The sequence below is a fragment of the Dermacentor andersoni genome, chromosome 5 (assembly GCF_023375885.2).
Source record: "Dermacentor andersoni chromosome 5, qqDerAnde1_hic_scaffold, whole genome shotgun sequence".
NCBI classification, from domain to species: domain Eukaryota; kingdom Metazoa; phylum Arthropoda; class Arachnida; order Ixodida; family Ixodidae; genus Dermacentor; species Dermacentor andersoni.
Genome location: NC_092818.1, coordinates 53011851 through 53033604, shown reverse-complemented (window position 1 = coordinate 53033604; position 21754 = coordinate 53011851). Strand labels below are relative to the sequence as shown.

Sequence of the window (21754 nt, the reverse complement as noted above, 5' to 3'; positions counted from 1 at the left end):
TTTGCTACCCTACACTGGGGATGGGGGATAGGGGTTAGAAAGATGACAGAGAGGAAAACGCAAAAAAAAAAGAAAAATAAACAATTAAGTTTGATACCGACCAATAAGGGCTGATAAAGATCTAGTCCCATAAGGTCGACAACGACTCATAAGGGTTGATAAGTTTTACAATGGTCGGATGAAGCTCCGTAACATTGATAATGATAGCGGGCTGCATGGAGATGAGCAAGTGGCACGACGCTTACGAGTACTTAGACAACTCCCGGAGGATTTTCTGCGTTAATTTATTTTCTGCTCTTCCCCTATTTAGATGATTAAGCACGCGACAAAGTTACCGTGCACAACGAAAAAAAAAAAAAAAACATCTGGAATATAAATGCTGGTGCTCCACCTCAGCTTACCGCGCTGAGCTTTGTTGGCGAGGTGCACTTGCATCGCAATTTGCACTAATGTTCTGCCATCAATGTGGCCTGCTTGATACAAGTGGCGAGCTTTCTCAAAAGTAGACACGAAAATGCATTTTCTGGTACGTGAGGCCTTCAAACCCGCAATGCGAAATCACTGGAAGCACCATGAACGCATTCGCCCCGCCGTCTGCTTCACATGCCTCTGTCTTCTGCTGTTCGCGACGCTGTTCGCCAGCACGTGATTGTTGCGCCGCTGACGCCTTACGACGGCTACCCGGTGCCTTTTGGGAAGACGCCGCAATGCTTTCGCACTCATCCACGTAGGGATACCTAGGTGCCCTTGACTTTCCTTTCCTTCAAGCGAGGTAAGACAGTATACCTACGTACGGGAAAGGGCCAAGAATGAGGCAAAAAATAGTTTTACCCTAAGTTATTACAACTTAATTTTGTAAGGTGGAGCTAGAATTGTGGAAGCGCCAGTATTCTGAATTTTCTTAGGTACCTGTACACTATCTAGGGGCGCTATAACGTAAAGCTATTCCAAACTTTTCTATTCCAATTCTGCAATCAGCCCTCCGTGATTGGTGCAAAACATTTTTGGACCACCCCCGCGTCCCCTGTCTGTCACGCGACGTCACGAAACCGCGATAGCTCCCATCTGATACAAAGTGAACACACTGATTATGCATGATTTGACCGAACGAAAAGAAACATAGTTATTTCTGATTCGACGCCTTTGCGCTATTAGCCCTCGGCTATTGGTCAAAAGTTTTCGGGCGGCACCCACTTCACCTGGCTCTCACGCGACGTCATAAAACCGCAAGAACTCACTACGTCAAAGTGACGTGTACGCGTTAAAGATGCATTAATATGCCGAACAAAACGGAATTTTCTTCTGAATAGACGCAGGCTGCCCCGCTCCGAAAGGAATAAGAGATGGCTGCCGCCGATCGCTCAGGCGCTGGCTATTCGCACCTGCAGGAAAGCATGGATTTATTTGCGTGTAATAAAAGTATTTGCGTGGCCGTGTAACTTTTTCGAGCACTTTCGGCACGTTTACGACCTCGTTCTGCCAACTTTGCTTTGCTGAGGATCCGCTTTAGCGTCATTTTAAGCTTCCGTTGCATGCCGCCGCGATTGTCGACGAGCCACTGCAAGCTAAGTAAGGGAAAGCGGACCAATCGCAGATGCCGGCACCACCCTCTTCAACGGTTATCGATTTTCAGTGCACTGGCTCGGCTCCAGTGAATCCCTCTCCCTTTGAGCGTGCTCCTCGCCTCTTGTGAGCCAATTAGATAAGACGAGCCGCTCAGTGTAGGCAATGTTATTCGTTTTTCGAGCAAACAAAAGTGACCTCCTATGAACGAGGAGAGCGCTTGATTGGTCTGTTCAGACAACCCTGTGGGTGACTGCCCGATGCTTGCGTCGGCGGTTACACAAATTTGACGTCAGGAGATTGGGATAAAAACATATTGGAATAGTTTTACGTCATAGGGCCTCTGCCTTCCACGTCCTTTTGCTCACGTAAGTAGTCCCTGCCATTTTAACACCTCTGGTGCTTAATTATTCACAGCGCGTTTTTTGGTGAGAGTTTCTGGCGGCAGGTTTCGCAATGAAGGCACCTTTATTTTAATTGGAATCTCATATGTTAATTAAGGGACATGTTTACGTTTGCGTACGTTTCTTTTATTGTTTACGCATTGAGGTTATCGAAAGCTGTCTAAAATGACTTTGTTACGTTCCGTTGACTGGGGATCCTGAGGATGACATGCTGCCGCTGTTCAAAGGAGGTTGAATCTGTTGAAGCTTCTGCATTTTTTCTCTTAACACCTTGCCCTGTTATTCTTTAAACAGACTTATTTCTCTCAAAACAAAGTACAGAATGAGAGAGGTAGGAAAGGAAAAAGCTGCCAAATGCAGCTTGAGGACTCCCTACGCCCCACAGAGCAGCAGTGTGGTGAAAAACAAAGGCAATGCGATAGTTGGCAAAGTATACGCAACAGACATATCAGTGAAAAACATTCTCAATACCCGCAATCTATTGCATAATTATAATTTTATGCGTAATCTAATACATAATTGTGATTTTACACAATTAACGCAATTACACAATTTCACGCCACTTCCCACTACACAATTCTAACGCCAACGTAGACAAAACTACAGATAAATAGAATTCATTCAAGTCCCTTACAATGCATTGTCAAACAGTTACACAGGTGAGCTATTCGGTCGAAGGCCCCAAAAGATTTATCAATTCCATGAACGTTCGTGTAGAAAACAACCTAACAGAAAAACTATTATCTTCAAGAATATCTAAATACTTCGGCAGATTGTACGATAAAGATTGTGTACTGTATTTGGTGTCACTTAAAGGTAGGGTCCATGATATAGTGTGACGTACAACACATGTAGGTTCATGACGTACTAGCTGGAACATTGTTAGCATAAGACTATTTTTCGTTGCTACAGCGGTTTTGTAAATGCAAAGCAGTTTGAACACATCATCAGGCGTCATCATGCTTTTAGTTGCTCCGGTCACAGACGGCCTGCTTCTCACACAGGTTCAACCTTATGTGCACGGTTATCAACTTGTAGCCATCTTATTCCGCGTGCATCATTTCTGCATCACTTTCCGCGTGTTAGACGTTTCAGAATTAAACTCTAGGAGAGAAAGGGACGGCGGCATAATCTTCAATGGGCACATCTGTCGGCTGTGCTGACCCGTCCGCTATTGCTATAGCGACCTCGCTCCTATCGCGCTGTGTGTTCGCCATTCGCTTCGAAGCCTACGCGAACAATGTGATTCATGCCACAGTATAATGCGTGATCAATAACTTTCCCCTGTTTTGCCCCTATTGCGCGTTCCCGTTTTGCGAGGAATCATGAGACGTGCTACAATCTTCTTCGCATAGCCTCGGGATTCTTCCGTCTGCACTCTTGTGAAGGATCACTCGTACAAGGCGCAGCGTCCATCGCTATGTGCATTAACTATGGAGAAAACCCCGCACGAAATGCATCCGTGCGGGTGTGACTTCAGACGCCGAGGTGCGGCCAACCATGCCGAATGTGGGTGTGATTACAATTACCTGGCGGTAACTGCGATCTATGTCACTCAACAAGAAATAATGGTTTACAAGTCGCAGTAGTTAAAAGCGCCTCCCTGCGTGCCTCATTTATGACTGTCCTCGGCGAAATCAATGAAAGCAAGTTACTCCACATACGGTAGTGAGCGCTGTCTCGCGTCATCGTGCTTTTAGCTGCTCCGTTCACAGGCAGCCCGCTTCTCACACAGGTTCAACCTTATGTGCACGGTTTCTTTCTTTTTGTCTCAGTGTGTGTGTAAAACAAAAGCTGTTGAAGCACACATGAGGTGTTCGCTGCTTTCCGTGAGTTTTGGTTTTCTATTTGGCAAGCACTCTCTTACATTGAGGGGCATATCTTCTTTCGTGAAACATAAGCGGCTCTAAACCATCTGAGCATGCGGCGATCTTCCGTGCTCACAGTGTGTTTGGACTACGCTGTTAGAAAGTAGGCGCATAGGGAAATGAGTGCAGTTGCTGGACATGAGCCACTTGATCCAAATGAGCTTTAGTTTAAAATATTAATGTGTTGAGACGAGCAGAAAATTGGGAGCATTGATTCTGATTCGTGACCAGAGGGTAGGCCAAGGGTCCAGGGTCACGGAAAACGAAATGACAGACACTTTGTCGTCAAGACTTTTTTGTTTTTGGTTATTGCGTTAGTATTAGTAGTGTCAAACTGAAATAAAGAATATATATATATATATATATATATATATATATATATATATAAATCATCATCATCATCAGCCTAGTTACGCCCACTGCAGGGCAAAGGCCTCTCCCATACTTCTCCAACTTCCCCGGTCATGTACTAATTGTGGCCATGTTGTCCCTGCAAACGTCTTAATGTCATCTGCCCACCTAACTTTCTGCCGCCCCCTGCTACGCTTCCCTTCCCTTGGAATCCAGTCCGTAGCTCTTAGTGACCATCGGTTATCTTCCCTCCTCATTACATGTCCGGCCCATGCCCATTTCTTTTTCTTGATTTCAACTAAGATGTCGTTTACCCGCGTTTGTTGCCTCACCCAATCTGCTCTTTTCTTATCCCTTAGCGTTACACCCATCATTCTTCTTTCCATAGCTCGTTGCGTCGTCCTCAATTTCAGCAGAACCCTTTTCGTAAGCCTCCAGGTTTCTGCCCCATATGTGAGTACTGGTAACACACAGCTGTTGTACACTTTCCTTTTGAGGGATAGTGGCAACCTACTGTTCATGATTTGAGAATGCCTGCCAAACGCACCCCAACCCATTCTTATTCTTCTGATTATTTCAGTCTCATGATCCGGATCCGTGGTCACTACCTGCCCTAAGTAGATGTATTCCCTTACCACTTCCAGTGTTTCGCTACCTATCGTAAACTGCTGTTCTCTTCCGAGACTGTTAAACAGTACTTTAGTTTTCTGCAGATTAATTTTCAGACCCACCCTTCTGCTTTGCCTCTCCAGGTCAGTGAGCATGCATTGCAATTGGTCTCCTGAGTTACTAAGCAAGGCAATATCATCAGCGAATCGCAAGTTGCTAAGGTATTCTCCATCAACTTTTATCCCCAATTCATCCCACTCCAGGCCTCTAAATAGCTCCTGTAAACATGCTGTGAATAGCATTGGAGATATCGTATCTCCCTGTCTGACGCCTTTCTTTATAGGGATTTTGTTGCTTTCTTTGTGGAGGACTACGGTGGCTGTGGAGCCGCTATAGATATCTTCCAGTATTTTTACATATGGCTCATCTACACCCTGATTCCGTAATGCCTCCATGACTGCTGAGGTTTCGACTGAATCAAACGCTTTCTCGTAATCAATGAAAGCTATATATAAGGGTTGGTTATATTCTGCACATTTCTCTATCACTTGATTGATAGTGTGAATATGGTCTATTGTTGAGTAGCCTTTACGGAATCCTGCCTGGTCCTTTGGTTGACAGAAGTCTAAGGTGTTCCTGATTCTATTTGCGATTACCTTAGTAAATACTTTGTAGGCAACGGACAGTAAGCTGATCGGTCTATAATTTTTCAAGTCTTTGGCGTCCCCTTTCTTATGGATTAGGATTATGTTAGCGTTCTTCCAAGATTCCGGTACGCTCGAGGTTATGAGGCATTGCGTATACAGGGTGGCCAGTTTCTCTAGAACAATCTGACCACCATCCTTCAACAAATCTGCTGTTACCTGATCCTCCCCAGCTGCCTTCCCCCTTTGCATAGCTCCTAAGGCTTTCTTTACTTCTTCTGGCGTTACCTGTGGGATTTCGAATTCCTCTAGGCTGTTCTCTCTTCCACTATCGTCGTGGGTGCCACTAGTACTGTATAAATCTCTATAGAACTCTTCAGCCACTTGAACTATCTCATCCATATTAGTAACGATATTGCCGGCTTTGTCTCTTAACGCACACATCTGATTCTTGCCTATTCCTAGTTTCTTCTTCACTGTTTTTAGGCTTCCTCCGTTCCTGAGAGCCTGTTCAATTCTATCCATATTATAGTTCCTGATGTCCGCTGTCTTACGCTTGTTGATTAACTTAGAAAGTTCTGCCAGTTCTATTCTAGCTGTAGGATTAGAGGCTTTCATACATTGGCGTTTCTTGATCAGATCTTTCGTCTCCTGCGATAGCTTACTGGTTTCCTGTCTAACGGCGTTACCACCGACTTCTATTGCGCACTGCTTAATGATGTCCATGAGGTTGTCGTTCATTGCTTCAACACTAAGGTCCTCTTCCTGAGTTAAAGCCGAATACCTGTTCTGTAGTTTGATCCGGAATTCCTCTAGTTTCCCTCTTACCGCTAACTCATTGATTGGCTTCTTGTGTACCAGTTTCTTTCGTTCCCTCCTCAAGTCTAGGCTAATTCGAGTTCTTACCATCCTGTGGTCACTGCAGCGTACCTTGCCGAGCACGTCTACATCTTGAATGATGCCAGGGTTCGCGCAGAGTATGAAGTCGATTTCATTTCTAGTCTCACCATTCGGGCTCCTCCACGTCCACTTACGGCTATCCCGCTTGGCAAAGAAGGTATTCATTATCCGCATATTATTCTGTTCTGCAAACTCTACTAATAATTCTCCTCTGCTATTCCTAGAGCCTATGCCATATTCCCCCACTGACTTGTCTCCAGCCTGCTTCTTGCCTACCCTGGCATTGAAGTCGCCCATCAGTATAGTGTATTTTGTTTTGACTTTACTCATCGCCGATTCTACGTCTTCATAAAAGCTTTCGATTTCCTGGTCATCATGACTAGATGTAGGAGCGTAGACCTGTACAAACTTCATTTTGTACCTCTTATTAAGTTTCACAACAAGACATGCCACCCTCTCGTTAATGTTATAGAATTCCTGTATGTTACCAGCTATTTCCTTATTAATCAGGAATCCGACTCCTAGTTCTCGTCTCTCCGCTAAGCCCCGGTAACACAGTACATGCCCGCTTTTTAGCACTGTATATGCTTCTTTTGTCCTCCTAACCTCACTGAGCCCTATTATATCCCATTTACTACCCTCTAATTCCTCCAATAACACTGCTAGACTCGCCTCACTAGATAGCGTTCTAACGTTAAACGTTGCCAGGTTCAGATTCCAATGGCGGCCTGTCCGGAGCCAGGTATTCTTAGCACCCTCTGCAGCGTCACAGATCTGACCGCCGCCGTGGTCAGTTGCTTCGCGGCTGCTGGGGACTGAGGGCCGGGGTTCGATTGTTGTATTCATATAGGAGGTTATGGCCAAGTACTGCACCAGGGTGGCCAATCCCGCTCTGGTGAGAGAGTGCGTTACCGGTTCTGGTCACCGGGATCAGGCCGCACTCCAGGCCTGTTTGTGCAATTTTCTCAACACACGTTTTTTTTTTTTTTGTATTTTCCGGTGGAGAATAGCGCGGCACCGAGATTTGAATCACGGTCCTCTTGCACTGGAGACGGATACTCTACCGTCCCTGTAGGAGTTAAATTAAAAATTAATTTATCGGGTTGTACGTGACAAAACCACTTTCTGATTATGTACGCCGTAGTGTAGGACTCCGAAAATTTCGACCACCTGGGGTTCTTTAACGTGCACCTAATTCTAAGTACACGGGTGTTTTCGCATTTCGCCCCCATCGAAATGCGGCCGCCGTGGTCGGGGTCCGATCCCGCGACCTCGTGCTCAGCAGTCTAACACCATAACCACTGAGCAACCACAGCGGGTCCCGCAGGAGTTGAACGCCTCATTTAACCTACAGTGGTGCCCTATTTGGTCAGTCAAGGTGGACCAATCTGAGCTCGGTTATACCGCATGGATGGCACTCGGCTAGACAGACAGACAGACAGACAAAAAACTTTAATTAGTCCTAAGGGACTACGTTGTCGTAGTCGCGGGCCGCACCCGCGCTAGAGAACCTGGTATTTATGACCTGCACATGTGAGTGTGAGGCCATACATATTTGAAGATATATATCTTTCTTTTTTTTTTTTTAGGAGGGTTCCCGTACAGTGATAAAATAAAGGAAAAGACATTAAAAGAAAGAAAAAAAAAGGAAAAGGGGCGAAAAAAAAGGAACATAACAGGTGATTTGAACTCGTGACCCTTCGATGTTGCCCGGAAAGATAGCTCAGTCGGTTGGTTCGTCAGGCCCCAGGCTACTTTCAAGCGCCACAGCTCCTGCTCCGAGCCTCACACTTACGTGGAAAGAGGAAAAATGGCCGCTCGAGGAGAAGAGCGAACTCGAGCGGCTTTAGAGGCTAGGAAAACTGCCTTAAGATATTTAGACTTGAGGGAAAGCTTCGTTAACAAACTATAACACGGCAATCAGCACTCGAATACGACGAGAGAAATTACTGAGACGAGGAAAATTCTCTTGAAAAAAAAAATCTGGTTTGCGAGACAAATGCTTGTATGTATTGAACCTCTTAAAAGATGAGGGGGGGGGGGGGGAAATATGCGCTCACCGAGAGGGCATCGTCAGCACGAGACATCCACAAGGCACCTTACAGAGATGTGGAGAGCTTCGCGGCCGGAACGAAGCCTCCCTTCTCCGCCGGCCAAGAGGGGGAAACGCGCTTTCCGATCGCTCAAGGTTGCGCGGACAAAGCATAACTCTAGCGTCTAGGAAAAGCTTAACCAGGTGCGATGGCGGCACGCATAGCGTGGGAAGCTATATGATCTTTATAGTGAATGGAGTTTTCAGTTTACCATAGCAAATAAAATTGTGGTGGCGTAACAATGCTGTGTCATTGCAGCTACGCCTTTGCAGTGCCGCAATTGCCTAAATCGAGGTACAACTTCGCCTGAAATACATTCTGTATTGCATTCTTTGAACAGGCGCGCGCGACAATGTGTCGGCATCTTCGTGTGTGCGGCCTGACTTGTAACGATGGTCATGTCGTATTCCTGCAGCCGAAAGCTCAACCGTGCCAGTAGTCCGGAAGGGTCTCTTAGTAACGGGCAAATGGAAGCTTGGTGGCAGAAAAGTAGGGCAATCGCAGACAGCGGAGGCGTAGAAGAAACAAAGTTCCCAATAGTGGTTAACAAAACTTGATGCTGGGAATTCTTTTCTTACTTTTTTTAGATATAGGTAGGACATAGGCAAAATAATAGCAAGAGCCTGGTGGCGCCATCCCTACCCCCGTTTCGAAGGGGACGCTCATAGCATCCCACCCTCCATCCATCCATTCATCCATCCAGAAGCCCGAAAGAGGACGTCGGTTGCCACGTGACGCGTTTCTCAGTGTTCGCGCGCATCGGTGCGCCTTGCATTTCGGAGGCCAAGTCCAGGCTTCGCGCCGGCGGCGCTAGAGTGCGCCGAGTGCTCTTATGGAAGCGCGAACGACGAGCCCCGATGCGGTACGCGCCTCATAACTCGATCCGACGGCAGCAGTTCGTTGTGTCGGTATGTTGTCTCAATGTTAACGCATTACCGACGACAGTCATCGTGAGATGGGTTCTCCGGCAATTTCCGTTTACTCGAAGGCGTGAAAATGTTATCGATATTCCGCAGCAATAACGTTTTCATCTGTTTATAAACAGCTTAAACTAATTCAACTTCAGCTGGCGGTTCGATACTAGGTTCATGCTCTCCCTATTTATCTCTTTTTATAATCTCCCTTCCCTTACCCCTATTGTAGGGTAGCAAACTGGACGGTCGTCTGGTTCACCTTCGTACCTTTGCTCTGCTTGATTTCCCTCTGTCTTACGGCCTAAAGGCGCGACGTCACTGCTCAAAGTGCGCAGAGCTCGTGCTATTCACTAAAGCGCACTGGTTAAACAGCCTTATTTCACGGCATTCGAACAGTACAGACAGTTAAACCGGAGGACACTGATCCAGGGCCCTGTCAGCGCCGAGACAGTGTAGTTGAAATCTCCAAGTTGAAGTTTCATTCACGTAAATCGTGTTTTCGAAGGGCAGGCGCGCTGTCAGGCTCTTTTTGCCTTTTTGCACTTCTCCGACGGGGCACTTGTACACTTTGAAGATGAATACTTTCTTGACGAGCTAACCCCACTTTTCTGCATCGGGTATGTATGTTGTATCTTTCTCTGCACTGATCCTGGAGATTGTGCACATTAAAAATGTGCGCCTATCACGAAGATAGATTTGGTACAAGTGGTATCGACATGGGTGGTGTGGCCGCACAGTACAATAGCAAGGTGGCTGTACCGCCATGCGCTTCTACCGCTGGTAAGGCGAGCGTTCTTGCATTCCATACTTGTAAACGTTACAGGCGAAAAGTAACTGATTACAATTTCAATTACTTCAATTAAAAATGTAATGATTAGAGTCAGCAATTACTGTCCAACGAAAGCTCTTTGATGATTTACTCAATAGTCATCAATTACTGCTGCGTTACTTTTCTCCGAATATTTATTAATGTTAGACATATAGAGTAAATAGAAGAAGAGGGCCTGATCCTATCGTTGCTTATCTGCACTAACAATTGCTTTTAAAATATTTTGCTGGTCATTCGCAAATTGAATCGGGCCGCGGGGGCGCAATAGAGAAGGAGCCCAATACAATAGAGAAAGAGCCCAATAGAGAAGGGGCCTGCTGGGCCCCTTCTCTATTGTGCCTTCCGCTGCCCGATTCAACTTGCCCTCTCTCCCGCTACAACGGCAGCACGCGCACTGGTGCTGCGCAGCGACCGTTTTCTCCCTCCTTTCCTCGTGTCAACGGGAACCTAGCTGCCGCCACTTCCCCTCCCCCCTTCACTCTCCGACTTATGTCTCCCTCCTCCTGTGTGCTTTTTTTTTTCTTTTTCTTTCCTTCTTTTTTTTCTCTCACTGACCTCCTTGCTCTACATACATGGGACTCCGCCTTCCTCTTGCCCTGCATAGTTGCCAAAGGCAAAATCTGCCAAAGCGCCGACAGAAAGTCAATCACTGTCCCAACTGTCCCTCTCGGTTTGATGTATCTGAGAATGACCGGGCACCCGGTCTGGTGTCTTCACTACCAGGGCCGAACTGCCATTTTTTTGTAAACCCTGATGAAGATTCCACCAACCGAAACTGTTGAAATTAAGTAATTGTTCTGTTGATCTTGTAGCACCGCTCAAGTTATATATATATATATATTACTTTCTAATCCATGGTAGACACCTGTCAATAAAAAGAAAAGGAGTAGCCAGCAGCCTTCTGGAGGCATCCACACCTCTTTTAATGCAGATAAAACAAATGTTTTAATTCGATCATGGCGTAGTTTTTTTTGCTTCATTATTTGTCTGAGATGTGCGGGCAGACGGTGGCGTTGTCACTCCTCCAGCCCACAGGTTTTCCTTCGTTCTGCTTCTGGAGCCACCTGTACAAGGGTCGGAAATATTCCAACAATGGAGTGGCGTCCATTTCTTTCGTCCGGCCCTTGGTCAGAATGCCCATTACCTCGGGCCATGATTTCGACTTTCCAAGCGCAAGCACCTCGCTGAAAAGAAGAAGAAAGAAAAGTCGCAGTTTCACCCGAAAGGCGAAACATCGATTGCGATAGCAGATTAGACAGCGATACGAAGTAAGGATAGTAGTTTTATCGGCTGTATCATATTGTAAAAATTCGCTTACTAAATAAATTAACAATCACGGTGTCACTCACGCACAGATAAACATGAACGCATCTCACTCGATGACCGCGTACAATCGCTGTCGAAACGCAGGAGTGACGAAGAGCGGCTGCAGCAGCGAACGAATCGACCTTCGTGTTGCGTCTTGGTTCAACGCGAACTAGACATCGAAAGCACAGCGCATACGAAGTTACCAGCACTCGGCACACTTTGTCCACATCGCAGATCACTTTCAAGATAGGGCGCCCGCGCGGCCACGCCGTACGCAGTAGCCGCCAATATAGAACGCCGCTCCCCACCCCCGTTCCTCCTGTCTTCCCGGTTCCTGGCGCACGGCGGAAGACGGCGCGCTTCCTCTCCGCTTTCCTCCCTTGCGCGCGCGAGACTGAGCCGCGATTGTAGGCTCACCGTCGCAAGCTTTCCCTCGCACATACAGCATACGACGCGCGGCGAGGATGTTATCGTGCTTGGACTTCATATGGAACATCACAGCAACGCCGACGGTAGAAATGCACCCGGAGTATCCATATAATTGCTATCGCAATAAAAGTACGGCAAGATCCATCTGACAGTAAATGTCGGCGTTACTGGAGTTGACACTGAAGCAATGTATAGACACAACCTTTTGCGACCGCCAAAATTCGTCATGTACAGGGTGTTTCAAGCGAACACTTGCAATTTTTTTTTAGATTGCTGTGGCAGATCCTACAATTTTAGTCAATCAGCTGTCTGCTCGAAGAGGCGGACATCACTTGCTCCAAAACATCATATGCATAATTAACTAATTAACAAAAATCCCTAATGAAGCTATTTTCTTATACAAGGCACTTGTAAAGTCTAAGCTTGAATATGCATGCGCTTTGTGGGGTCCCAGTAAAGAATTTCTTTATAACCAATTAGAATCAGTGCAAAACCGTAGTGCACGTTTCATTCTGTCAAATTATTTCCGCTTTTAATGTGTATCGTCGATGAAACACATTTTGAAACTCCCTAACCTTTCTCTGCGCAAAAAAGTGTTTCGTTTATCCTTCTTTCTTAAGACTCTTTATAAAGCACATCTGAAAAATGAACTTCTTAATAAGCCATCTTATATGTCTTGTACTAATCACCGTCATAAAGTTGAAATCCCTTTTTGCCATACTAATTTTCAGATTCATTTTTGCCAATGACATCGAGGGAATGTAACCACCTGCCCACCTCGGTCGCCACATTTCCAAGTGTTTCTGCATTTAAATCCGCTGTCGTCAATTATTATGGTATATACTAGCCGCCAACAATCATAACAATTATGTTCTTTCCCACTCCCTTCTGAAACGCCTTCCGGCATTGAAGGTAATGAAATAAATAAATCAATAAGCTAATTACCTTATGGCCCATATTACAATTTACAAATTATAGCCGTGGAGTTCGCAAGGCGGATCCACTGGGAACGGATTCTCAGGATGACACCAGTTTCGAGGTATTGATTCCCGAACTTTGCGGAGATATGCATGGGCGTTCCAGTTACTTTCTTAAAAAACGTTGTTTTTTGCATCCAAGCACATTAGTAACTGTAACGCTAATGCATTTTTTTCCGCGAAGTCGGGAATTACTATTTCGAAACTGGTGTCATCCTGCGAATTCGTTCCAAGTGGATCCACCTTGCGAACTCCCCGGCCATAATTTGTAAGTTGCGATATCCTCCATAAGGTAATTCAAGGCGTAATTTGTGAATTTTTCGTTAATTAGTCGATTATGCATTTCAATTTTTAGTGCAAACAATGTGTGCCCCTTCGAGTGGACCAGCTCTTGGACTAGAATTGCGCAATCTACCATAGGCAAATTAAAAAAAAATATTGAAAGCGTTCGCTGAGACACCCGGTAAAATGGGCGCATGCAACCCGGATGTTCTCTCGCGCATCCCTCTTTGATTGCCTCGATGGCACCGCTGCTATCGGGGCGCCCTACTGCCTTCTGGACTCGCTGCGCCACCTGGCGCCCCCACAGCAAACTCCCCGCGCTGTGCGTGCGTGAATATATATACCGATAAGGTAGTCTGCATATTTATGAAGTGGGTTTAATCCGCCGCCCACAGGAGAATTTTTTTTTTTAGGGATGACGCAGGCACAGTGACCCAAGATGGATTCATTGAAGAGCGACGCACAAACAGTTGCACATAGTTGCCCATATCGATGCAGAAGAAGTTCATTGAAAAGCAGCAAGGTAAGAGACTGGGCTAATTGATCTTCTATCTTGTTAAACAGTGCGAAGCAACACAAAAGAACGGCGCTTGTCTTCATCCACGCCCCCCCCCCCCCTTTTTTTTTTTTCTTGCGGGCCTTCGTCTCGTTTCGAGCTGTTTAACAATATCATTGCAGAGCGCCACATACCTAGAGACAGGTACCCAGTGTCACGTATACGCAATGACCCAAGTTGGCGTGACACAGATTTATTGAAAACCAGCACCTGCATCGTGACACATATCCTGTGGCAATATCCAGTGACCCAAGTTGGTGTTCAAGAGGTTCGTAGAAGAGCGGCACATACCCAGTTGCACATACCTAGTAACCCAAATTCACATCAGAGAGGTTCATTGAAAAGAGGCCTATTGACCCTTTTCGCGGAGCGGTTTGATCTTCGGGGACGACATGGCTCTTTCGGGGGCGGGCCAAACGTTGCCTCAGCGAAAGCGCACGAATGCTAAACCATCACCGCTTCTGCCCTGCTACTATGCGATCAGCTGTCGGAAATGCAACTGGGTGTTCTCTAACGCACTGAGTTCCATTTGTGCTGCAAAATGTGAAGCGGCCGAGGGAAAACGTGTAGAGTAGTTGGCTGCAAAAATAGTGACTGGCGTATTATAGGAATGGAATGAATCTGTGACCAAGCCCACGGACCGCTGCTACATAAGCACTGTCTGTGTTGGCGGTCCTTCTCCATGCGCGGCTTTTCCCGAGGGTAAAAAAGAAAAATTCGCTATCCCACCAGCGTTGTATCGGTAACCTCCAAGGAAAGGATTTCAACCCTGGAACGTTGGCAAGTGTGAACGTAGCTTGTTACACAATGACAAGGGGAGTCGCGCAGCTTACTGGCAGAGTAAGTATCTCCCTGTTGCCTACAGATATTCATCCCAACTCACATTAAAACTTACAACCAGTCTGTCGCCCACGTATCACAAATAAGGGAATAGTCCCACACTTGACTCAATGCGTCGAAGCATGGATGCCGGTGACTAATTATACTCAAAATCAAAAATGAAACCGATTCTAACCAAAAGAAAAACTCAATGTGAGGTAGCATAGCCACACTGCCATTGAAGGCTGCTTGGTTAACTTTGTCCCAAAGAGGCGCGTATAATGGCAGACGCTGCACAAGTAACCACACGGAGCTCTCATCAGGTTTCAGTTTTGTCGAGTGCACATAATTTCATTCTGAAGAGAGCGACGCCCACAGATATCGCAGGGTGGGGCCATGGTGCGTGGAATGCCCTCCCGCAGACGATGGTTGCGCGAGCCACCAGAAGTGTGGCATTTCTAATGCATCAAACGGAACTGAAGATGACTTTCTGTAGTCGGTAGACAGCAAAAAGGAGGTGCCGTTGAACTTCGATAGCCACTAGCCGCTAAGATTCAGCTGTGTGCGTGAGTGCGTGTCTATGCTTTTGTATGTTCCATAATAGACAGTTTTAGACAAGGCGACGCAAGCCACTTGCGTCCCCTAATCTAAAACGCTCTAATATCGTTTCAACACGGAACGCGCCGACTGGGATTTTGTTACTTGATGTTCGCGGGGAGAATCAGGACGAAGTTACTCATTTTACAGCGAAGCTGTATACGGCTAGCCGATTCGTCCGTCCGTCCGTCTGTCACTCCGGTGCAACCCCGTGCACGTGCGCGAAAGAAATGAGAGACAAAGAGAAGCGCGCGATTAGCCACCACCACTAAAATAGCACAATGCCTGTTTACTCCGATCCATGACGTCACGCTACCTGTCCCGAAATTTCTATTGACAAAGTTGGCATGATGACGTCTTGTCTTCAAAGCGATTTGCGATGCATTGGACAGACTGCGATTTCGCGCGCTCAAGGGAGGAAAGCGAAGCGTAAGCACATCGTTCCGTCGCGCGCAAGGCACCAGGAGGCAGTGAGGGAGGTAAGGTTCGATAGCGGCTGCTTGTGGCGCGGCCGCGCGCGGCCTATATCTTGAAAGCGATCTACGATAGATTGAACAGAATGCGTGGAGTGCTGATACCTTCGTGTGCGCTTTCTTCTCGCTGCTTAGTTCGCATTGATGCGAGAAGCAGCGCGAAGGTCGATTCGCTCGCTGCTGCTGCCGCCCGCTCCCACTCCAGCGTTTTCATAGCCAGTGCGCGGTCATCGAGTGGGATGCGTTCATGTTTGCTTGTGCGCGCGACACACTATGCTTGTTAATTTAGTCCATAAGAGAATGTTCACATGTTTACACTTCCGATAAGACTGCTATCTTTTAGCTGTCTACTAATTTGCTATCGCAATCGATGCTTCGCCTTTCGGGCGAAACTGCTGCGTATTTTTATTTAGAAAAAAAAATACGTACAAGGTAGCTTGATCCGAATATTTTATTGGTTAACTGGTTATAACAAACACGTTCATTAAAATTATGAAGATATCCATGGGTGAAAAACAGCGCAAAATAAATACGGACAAGGGAGGAATACAGGACAGCGCTCCTTCGGTGTTCCTCCCTTGTCCGTGTTTATTTTGCGCTCTTTTTTACACGTGGATTCGTACCAACTAGCTAGCATCCATATCTTTTTAAGATGAAAATATGGCAGGATGACTGGGACTCGTGTGTTGGTGGTGGTGGTGGGTTCTAGCAACAGGCTGGTTTGGCCTGGTGATCGAGGCCCACGATTGCTCCGCCTCAGCTTGGATCAAGTGCGTTATTCCGTGTCCATCAAATCAGCCTCGCTCATAAGGCAGGAAGACGTGAACCTTCTTTCATGTATATAAGTTTCAACAACGCAATAGAGTTTTCTTTTTATGTTTCTAAGTCGCTCTAGCACTCAACGGTCTCAACCCGCGGGAACAGCAACTTCTTTTGTCATAACCTCTTCGTCTCCTCAAGTATTGCAGTGAGAACGCACACTTCTATCTTTCCATTTATTCAAATATATGAATCTAGATAATGCTACAGATGTTTTTTCTGGTTGTTTGATGGGCGGAGGTCGGGGGGGGGGGGGGGGGGGGGGGAATGGCGCGTGTACCAGTTGGAACTTCAACATATCATGTAGCCTACGAGACTAGTAGCATGACAACCACAGATGCGAGGCAAGGACATCAATTGCCGTTTGTACACAAATGATTCTAGAAACCGAAAGAGGCATTCTTACATTGTCTACTGACCACGTGAAAAACATGCCATTACCACGTTCCCCCCTGCGCGCTAGTGTCTATTCACCCAAGGGCAGCCTATAATACGCAGCGCGTTGACCAGCTTACGCTCCCTACTGCCATGAGGAACAATGAAAGAAAGTTTTCTACGTTGATTCGGCCCAAATAGTGAAGCATGTCTACAGGATCTTCAACAGATCGCCTTTCGCACAAACAGAATGCTGAGCGTCGACGTTCCCGTGCCCTGTGCGCATCGTGCAGATTGGCCAGTTTGTGTGCCCAGGGAAGCACAACCACTCATAAAGCTCCAGCCACGTATCCGTTACCGCTGTTCACGCAGCAACCAGTCCTCGCGAATCTCAAAAACAACAACAACAAAAAGGATGACCGCTCGCCGCTCCACACGCCCATTGATAACTCCGTGTGGAACAGACCTAGCGCGCGGGGTCATCTCCAGCCGCGAAGAGTTTGAACTAATAAGAATTCCCGTGGGTGCCGAGCTCAATCTGCAACGTGTCTGTGGCCTCCTTGATCATGGGGTCACCTGCAGCATGACGTGTTCCCCTTCTTTCGAATCAGCTGCTCTCGTATCTCGGATTGCACTCGTCAAGGCGTCATTACGTGTCAAAAAGGAAGCTACATCCCAGCCGTCCACCGTGGACGGCTTCTACTTATCGTCCATACATTGGATTCCTATTTAACTTTTATTTGATAATTTTTCTTTCTTATATACACTCTGCATTTCCCGCCTTGTCTTTCTTAAACATGCTCGAACACTTGGACAAGGTCGTTTCTTCATCTTTGACGTAACCTGAAGCAAGTATATCATGTCTACTTACAAGTTTCTATGTACCCAGAAAACACACACTCGCCCCCCCCCTCCCCCTTGCTCGAGCAATTATACAAGATTTTTCTAATTCTTGAGTAATGTTCCGCGAACGGTTCTGTCATCCTTAGGGAAGCATTCTGCTTCGCACGAGAAGCAGTGGCATTGAAAATGACGCAGTATCACTAACTGACCCGGCGACCGCGGCACCTGAACGTACAAGCACCGAAAAATACATGCTCGTCAACGAACCCAAACAGTCTTCCTGCTTTTTTAGAACGGTAGAAGTCGCACTTGTGAAGTGGTCCGACGTGGTTGGCTTCTTCGCAAAGCGCCTTGTAAAACTGGAACTGTAGTATTACGCTGACGAAGTACCTGCGATGAGAAATAAATTCTCGTTCGAACGATTTCATAAAAGAGCGAATCGTAAAAAGTCTAGATGTGACTTGCAACAAAAGATCGAGGACGCGCAACCACAAAATTTCAGGGCAGGCTGGAAGATTTCCGAGCAGAAACGGAAAGTAATGCTCAGGTGACTAACCAGAAAAGAGGTTTTATTAATTGGTAATTAAACTCATGAAGCTGTGAAGGAGTAAGTTTATCTAGAGGACAGCGATCACGAAAAGGACATCTCCAGACAAAGTACAATGTATCGAAGCGAACATGGCATGCAGGTCATCGCAAACCACGAGTGTCCATTACCGATATTTTGGAAAAGAAAGTTGATGCCGTCATCCCGTTTTACTTGTGCTAGCGTACGGTGCCGAAACTTGGTGAGTGAGTGAGTGAGTGAGTGAGTGAGTGAGTGAGTGAGTGAGTGAGTGAGTGAGTGAGTGAGTGAGTGAGTGAGTGAGTGAGTGAGTGAGTGAGTGAGTGAGTGAGTGAGTGAGTGAGTGAGTGAGTGAGAGAGAGAGAGAGAGAGCGAGCGAGCGAGCGAGCGAGCGAGCGAGTGAGTGAGTGAGTGAGTGCGTGAGTGAAACAACTTTATTCCGTGCACAATAAACTGGGTGAGTAATAAATAATCATGAGAAGAAAATAAGGGTCACACATTATTTCATGAAGCGCAAAATTCGCCTAGCATTACAAGACAGGAACACGGCATTATTGATTGAAGAGCGAATACGGGTAGCTGGTAGCTCAGTTGAGATTAAGAGGAAGGAGTAGATTTCAGCACGTTTACGTAATTCATAGAACAGATAACTGGTGGTCTCCTAGTGAGTAACGAAAGGGTGCCAAGGCAAGGCAGCGCATAGTTATGGGAGGCAGATGAGTAGGTGATGTGATCAGATTATGAAATTTGCAGGCGTAGAATTAGGTCAGCCGATGCCAGACGGTGGTAGTTGGAGATCAAAGCTAAGGGCCTTCGGCCTGCAAGTAGACATTTCGTTTCGCGATGGGGACAGATATAACGATGATGCGGTCATTTACGCTGAGAGGAACTTTAGTATTAGACATAGCTTCGATGAGCGAAACTAGCCGCACTTTCGCACGTATAAGTGCAACAGACGAGTAGCCTGCACAATTCCTGAAATACCAACTTCGCCTACACGCACGGTTAAGCGAGCACTGAGACACATTTTCCAAGCTGTAGAAACCCTACCATAAACTTAATGCACGCAAGAAGGATGGCACTTAGCTAGTATAGAGTCTGGAAAACACTTATGGGCTATTTTACCTTGATACTGAAGTTGACCTCGAGAGTCCGAATATTGTGTCATTGACATTACTGTGACGTCATAAAATAGAGTAAAATTAGCTGACTTCATGCAGTAATAAGGTGGATTATGGTTGATTTACTTATAACAAGAATAATATACAAAAGTGATGCCTGTGTGTCTTCTGGCTGCGCACGCGGGTTGCAACTTCACTCATCGAAGGAAAGAAGCAAGCTGGTGTGTAATGACGTCATGACCCGCCCAGTTCCCGTGTGAAAAAAAAAACGAAATTGGCTTGGAGAAGCAAATATATCATACCGAATGATTTAGGACGTTCTGGGGAATGTGCGCTTTAGCTAGTTCTGTCTTTCATTTCTTGAAGGTTTTGATCTGTTCAGTTTTGTTTCATTGTGAGCAATATTGACTTTGTCTGAATAAAGCCGTAATGTCATTTGTCAGTCTTTTTTCCTCTGATTTTTCTTAACTGCAGTCTTGTCTTGCAATAAATTGCACTTTTTGTTTACCTGTCAGGTTTTTGTATACATGTTTCTTTTTTATATAAATGTGGTGTATCGCGCCACTCGATCGTTAAAATTTCGGCACGTCTGTGTGATTTGTGTGCTGCGTACGGCCCGCCAGCCGAATTGTAGGAGCGGACGCCTTCGCAAGACCGTACGCCCTCTACCTTCTTGATATCTTCCGCATGTGATGAAGAGAAATAATTGTATTTCGATTTAACCCAATGAAATGACAAGTCAGAAGTGTCATGTCAGCACTCCTTTAACTTAAGAAAACATGGACTAAGAACGAAAGAGAACACGTCATATAAACAATGTCATACTAAAAGGACACCAGAGGTTACAAGTGTCGCATGCAGGAACCAGAGAAAACGTACAACTTCGGAAGAAGGATAGATAAACAAGCATGCGATATCACTGTTTACAAATGAAAAAAAAAATGGTTAGAACAACGAGCACACTCGTTTTAGAGCGACATGTGTTAGCCCCCAGACCCAACAGCTACTTTAGGGATTTACGTTCACTCAAGTTCTGGCGCCCTACCTGATGTACGGCACGTTGGCAGATATGTGGTACTTGGACGGTGCGTCAAAGTCGTCCGTGGAGCGTGCAATACCGGGGCAGATTCCTTGGTATTTCAGTCTGTAACGGAGTCGCTTATCTTCAGTAACTGTTACTCTTTTACTGGCATTAGTACAACACGAGGCTCTCAAAATAAAGTGCAAATAAATGCAACGTGCAGAGGGAACGGCACAGTTAAATGGAAAGGAATGACAGTGACGTTAACCGGAGGATATCTCCGATTAGCTATACCGTGTCCTGGGGAATTAGAAAAGTGCAAAAGATTAGAGATAAAATAAACTTTAAATAGATTCTAATCTAAACACGTGCGACTTCAACGAGAAGGAAATGTGAAAACTTTGTGGGCTGAAACTTTGAGGGAAAAAAGAGATAAGAGAGGAAGAGATTTGCCAAGGACCGCCAACTGAACGACAGAGCGGTAAACTGTACGCGCAGGGTTATTGGGCAGGCAGAAGACAGTATGCATCCCAGAGCAAACGGGCACGTGCAGCTGATGTTTTACAAGGGTCGATGCTCGTTGGTATTGCATTGCTAAAACCATGAACGCCAAGGCAACGTATCGACAAACACCGAGATGGAGCGCTGTGGTGTCGACCTCTGTGTCTCTGTTGTCATCGCGCTCTTGGTTTTAGCACGGATATCCTAGTAGAGATTAACAGGAAGAAGGAGAGTGGTTGTTGGTGTAGAGGTCGCCACCTCTGTATATAAGGTGGCGATACAATCTGAAATGACCTTGTATTTATAAGGGGCTTTGGGGAGTGGGAAAAAACACTTTTGGTTTCCACCTTGCCGGTAGTCCACCTCGCCCCTCGGCTCCTGTGCAGAACATGGTGTCAGAAGTGGGGTCCCACCGTCAACACCGACATGCCTGACACGGAATCCACCCCCGCCGAGACCACCGAAGCGAAAGTGCACATCGTTCAGGCTGGCGCATCTGGTCTGCGCCCACCGGAGAACTTCACGTTTTCAAACGCAGGAGAATGGCCAACGTGGATTTCGATGTTCAAGGATTACGCTTTCGTGGCCGGCCTCCACAGTGCCGGCGACGAGGCCCAGATACGGACACTTCTTTACTGTATGGGACCGCAAGCCAGGACCATTCTTTCGTCCTTGGGGGTGTCAACACCGGAAGCGCTTTCTTTCACTGCCGTCAAAGAAAAGTTGGATTCGCACTCCGTGCATCCAGTAAATGAGATATACGAAAGTCGTCGTTTCCACCGCCGCACTCAGCAGCCAGGTGAATCTGGGGATGACGTTTTTTCGGCATTACGCAACCTGGTAAAGCGCTGCAGCTATAACAGCCCGCTCGTCGAGGACCGCCTTGTTCGCGA

The 21754-nt window shown here is 46.4% G+C and overlaps 2 protein-coding genes across 6 annotated transcripts in view; both read right to left on the bottom strand.

Annotated features, from left to right (window-relative positions):
• The window catches only part of LOC129384671 (angiotensin-converting enzyme-like), a 223014-nt gene that overhangs the window by 114343 nt on the left and 86917 nt on the right, over positions 1 to 21754 (bottom strand). The window lies entirely within an intron of this gene.
• Positions 11070 to 21754, bottom strand: part of LOC126530342 (angiotensin-converting enzyme-like) — a 77714-nt gene continuing 67029 nt past the window's right edge. For 2 of the 5 annotated variants that reach the window (XM_055070282.2, XM_072288179.1), the window contains 3 exons: positions 20385 to 20483; positions 17921 to 18043; positions 11070 to 11359 (listed from right to left, as the gene is read on the bottom strand). In XM_055070282.2, the coding sequence (XP_054926257.1) occupies positions 11155 to 11359; positions 17921 to 18043; positions 20385 to 20483 (427 nt within the window). In that variant the 3' untranslated portion in view covers positions 11070 to 11154. The remainder of the gene's footprint in view (positions 11360 to 17920; positions 18044 to 20384; positions 20484 to 21754) is intronic. The other 3 variants (XM_055070283.2, XM_055070284.2, XM_055070285.2) reach the window with 3 other exon arrangements.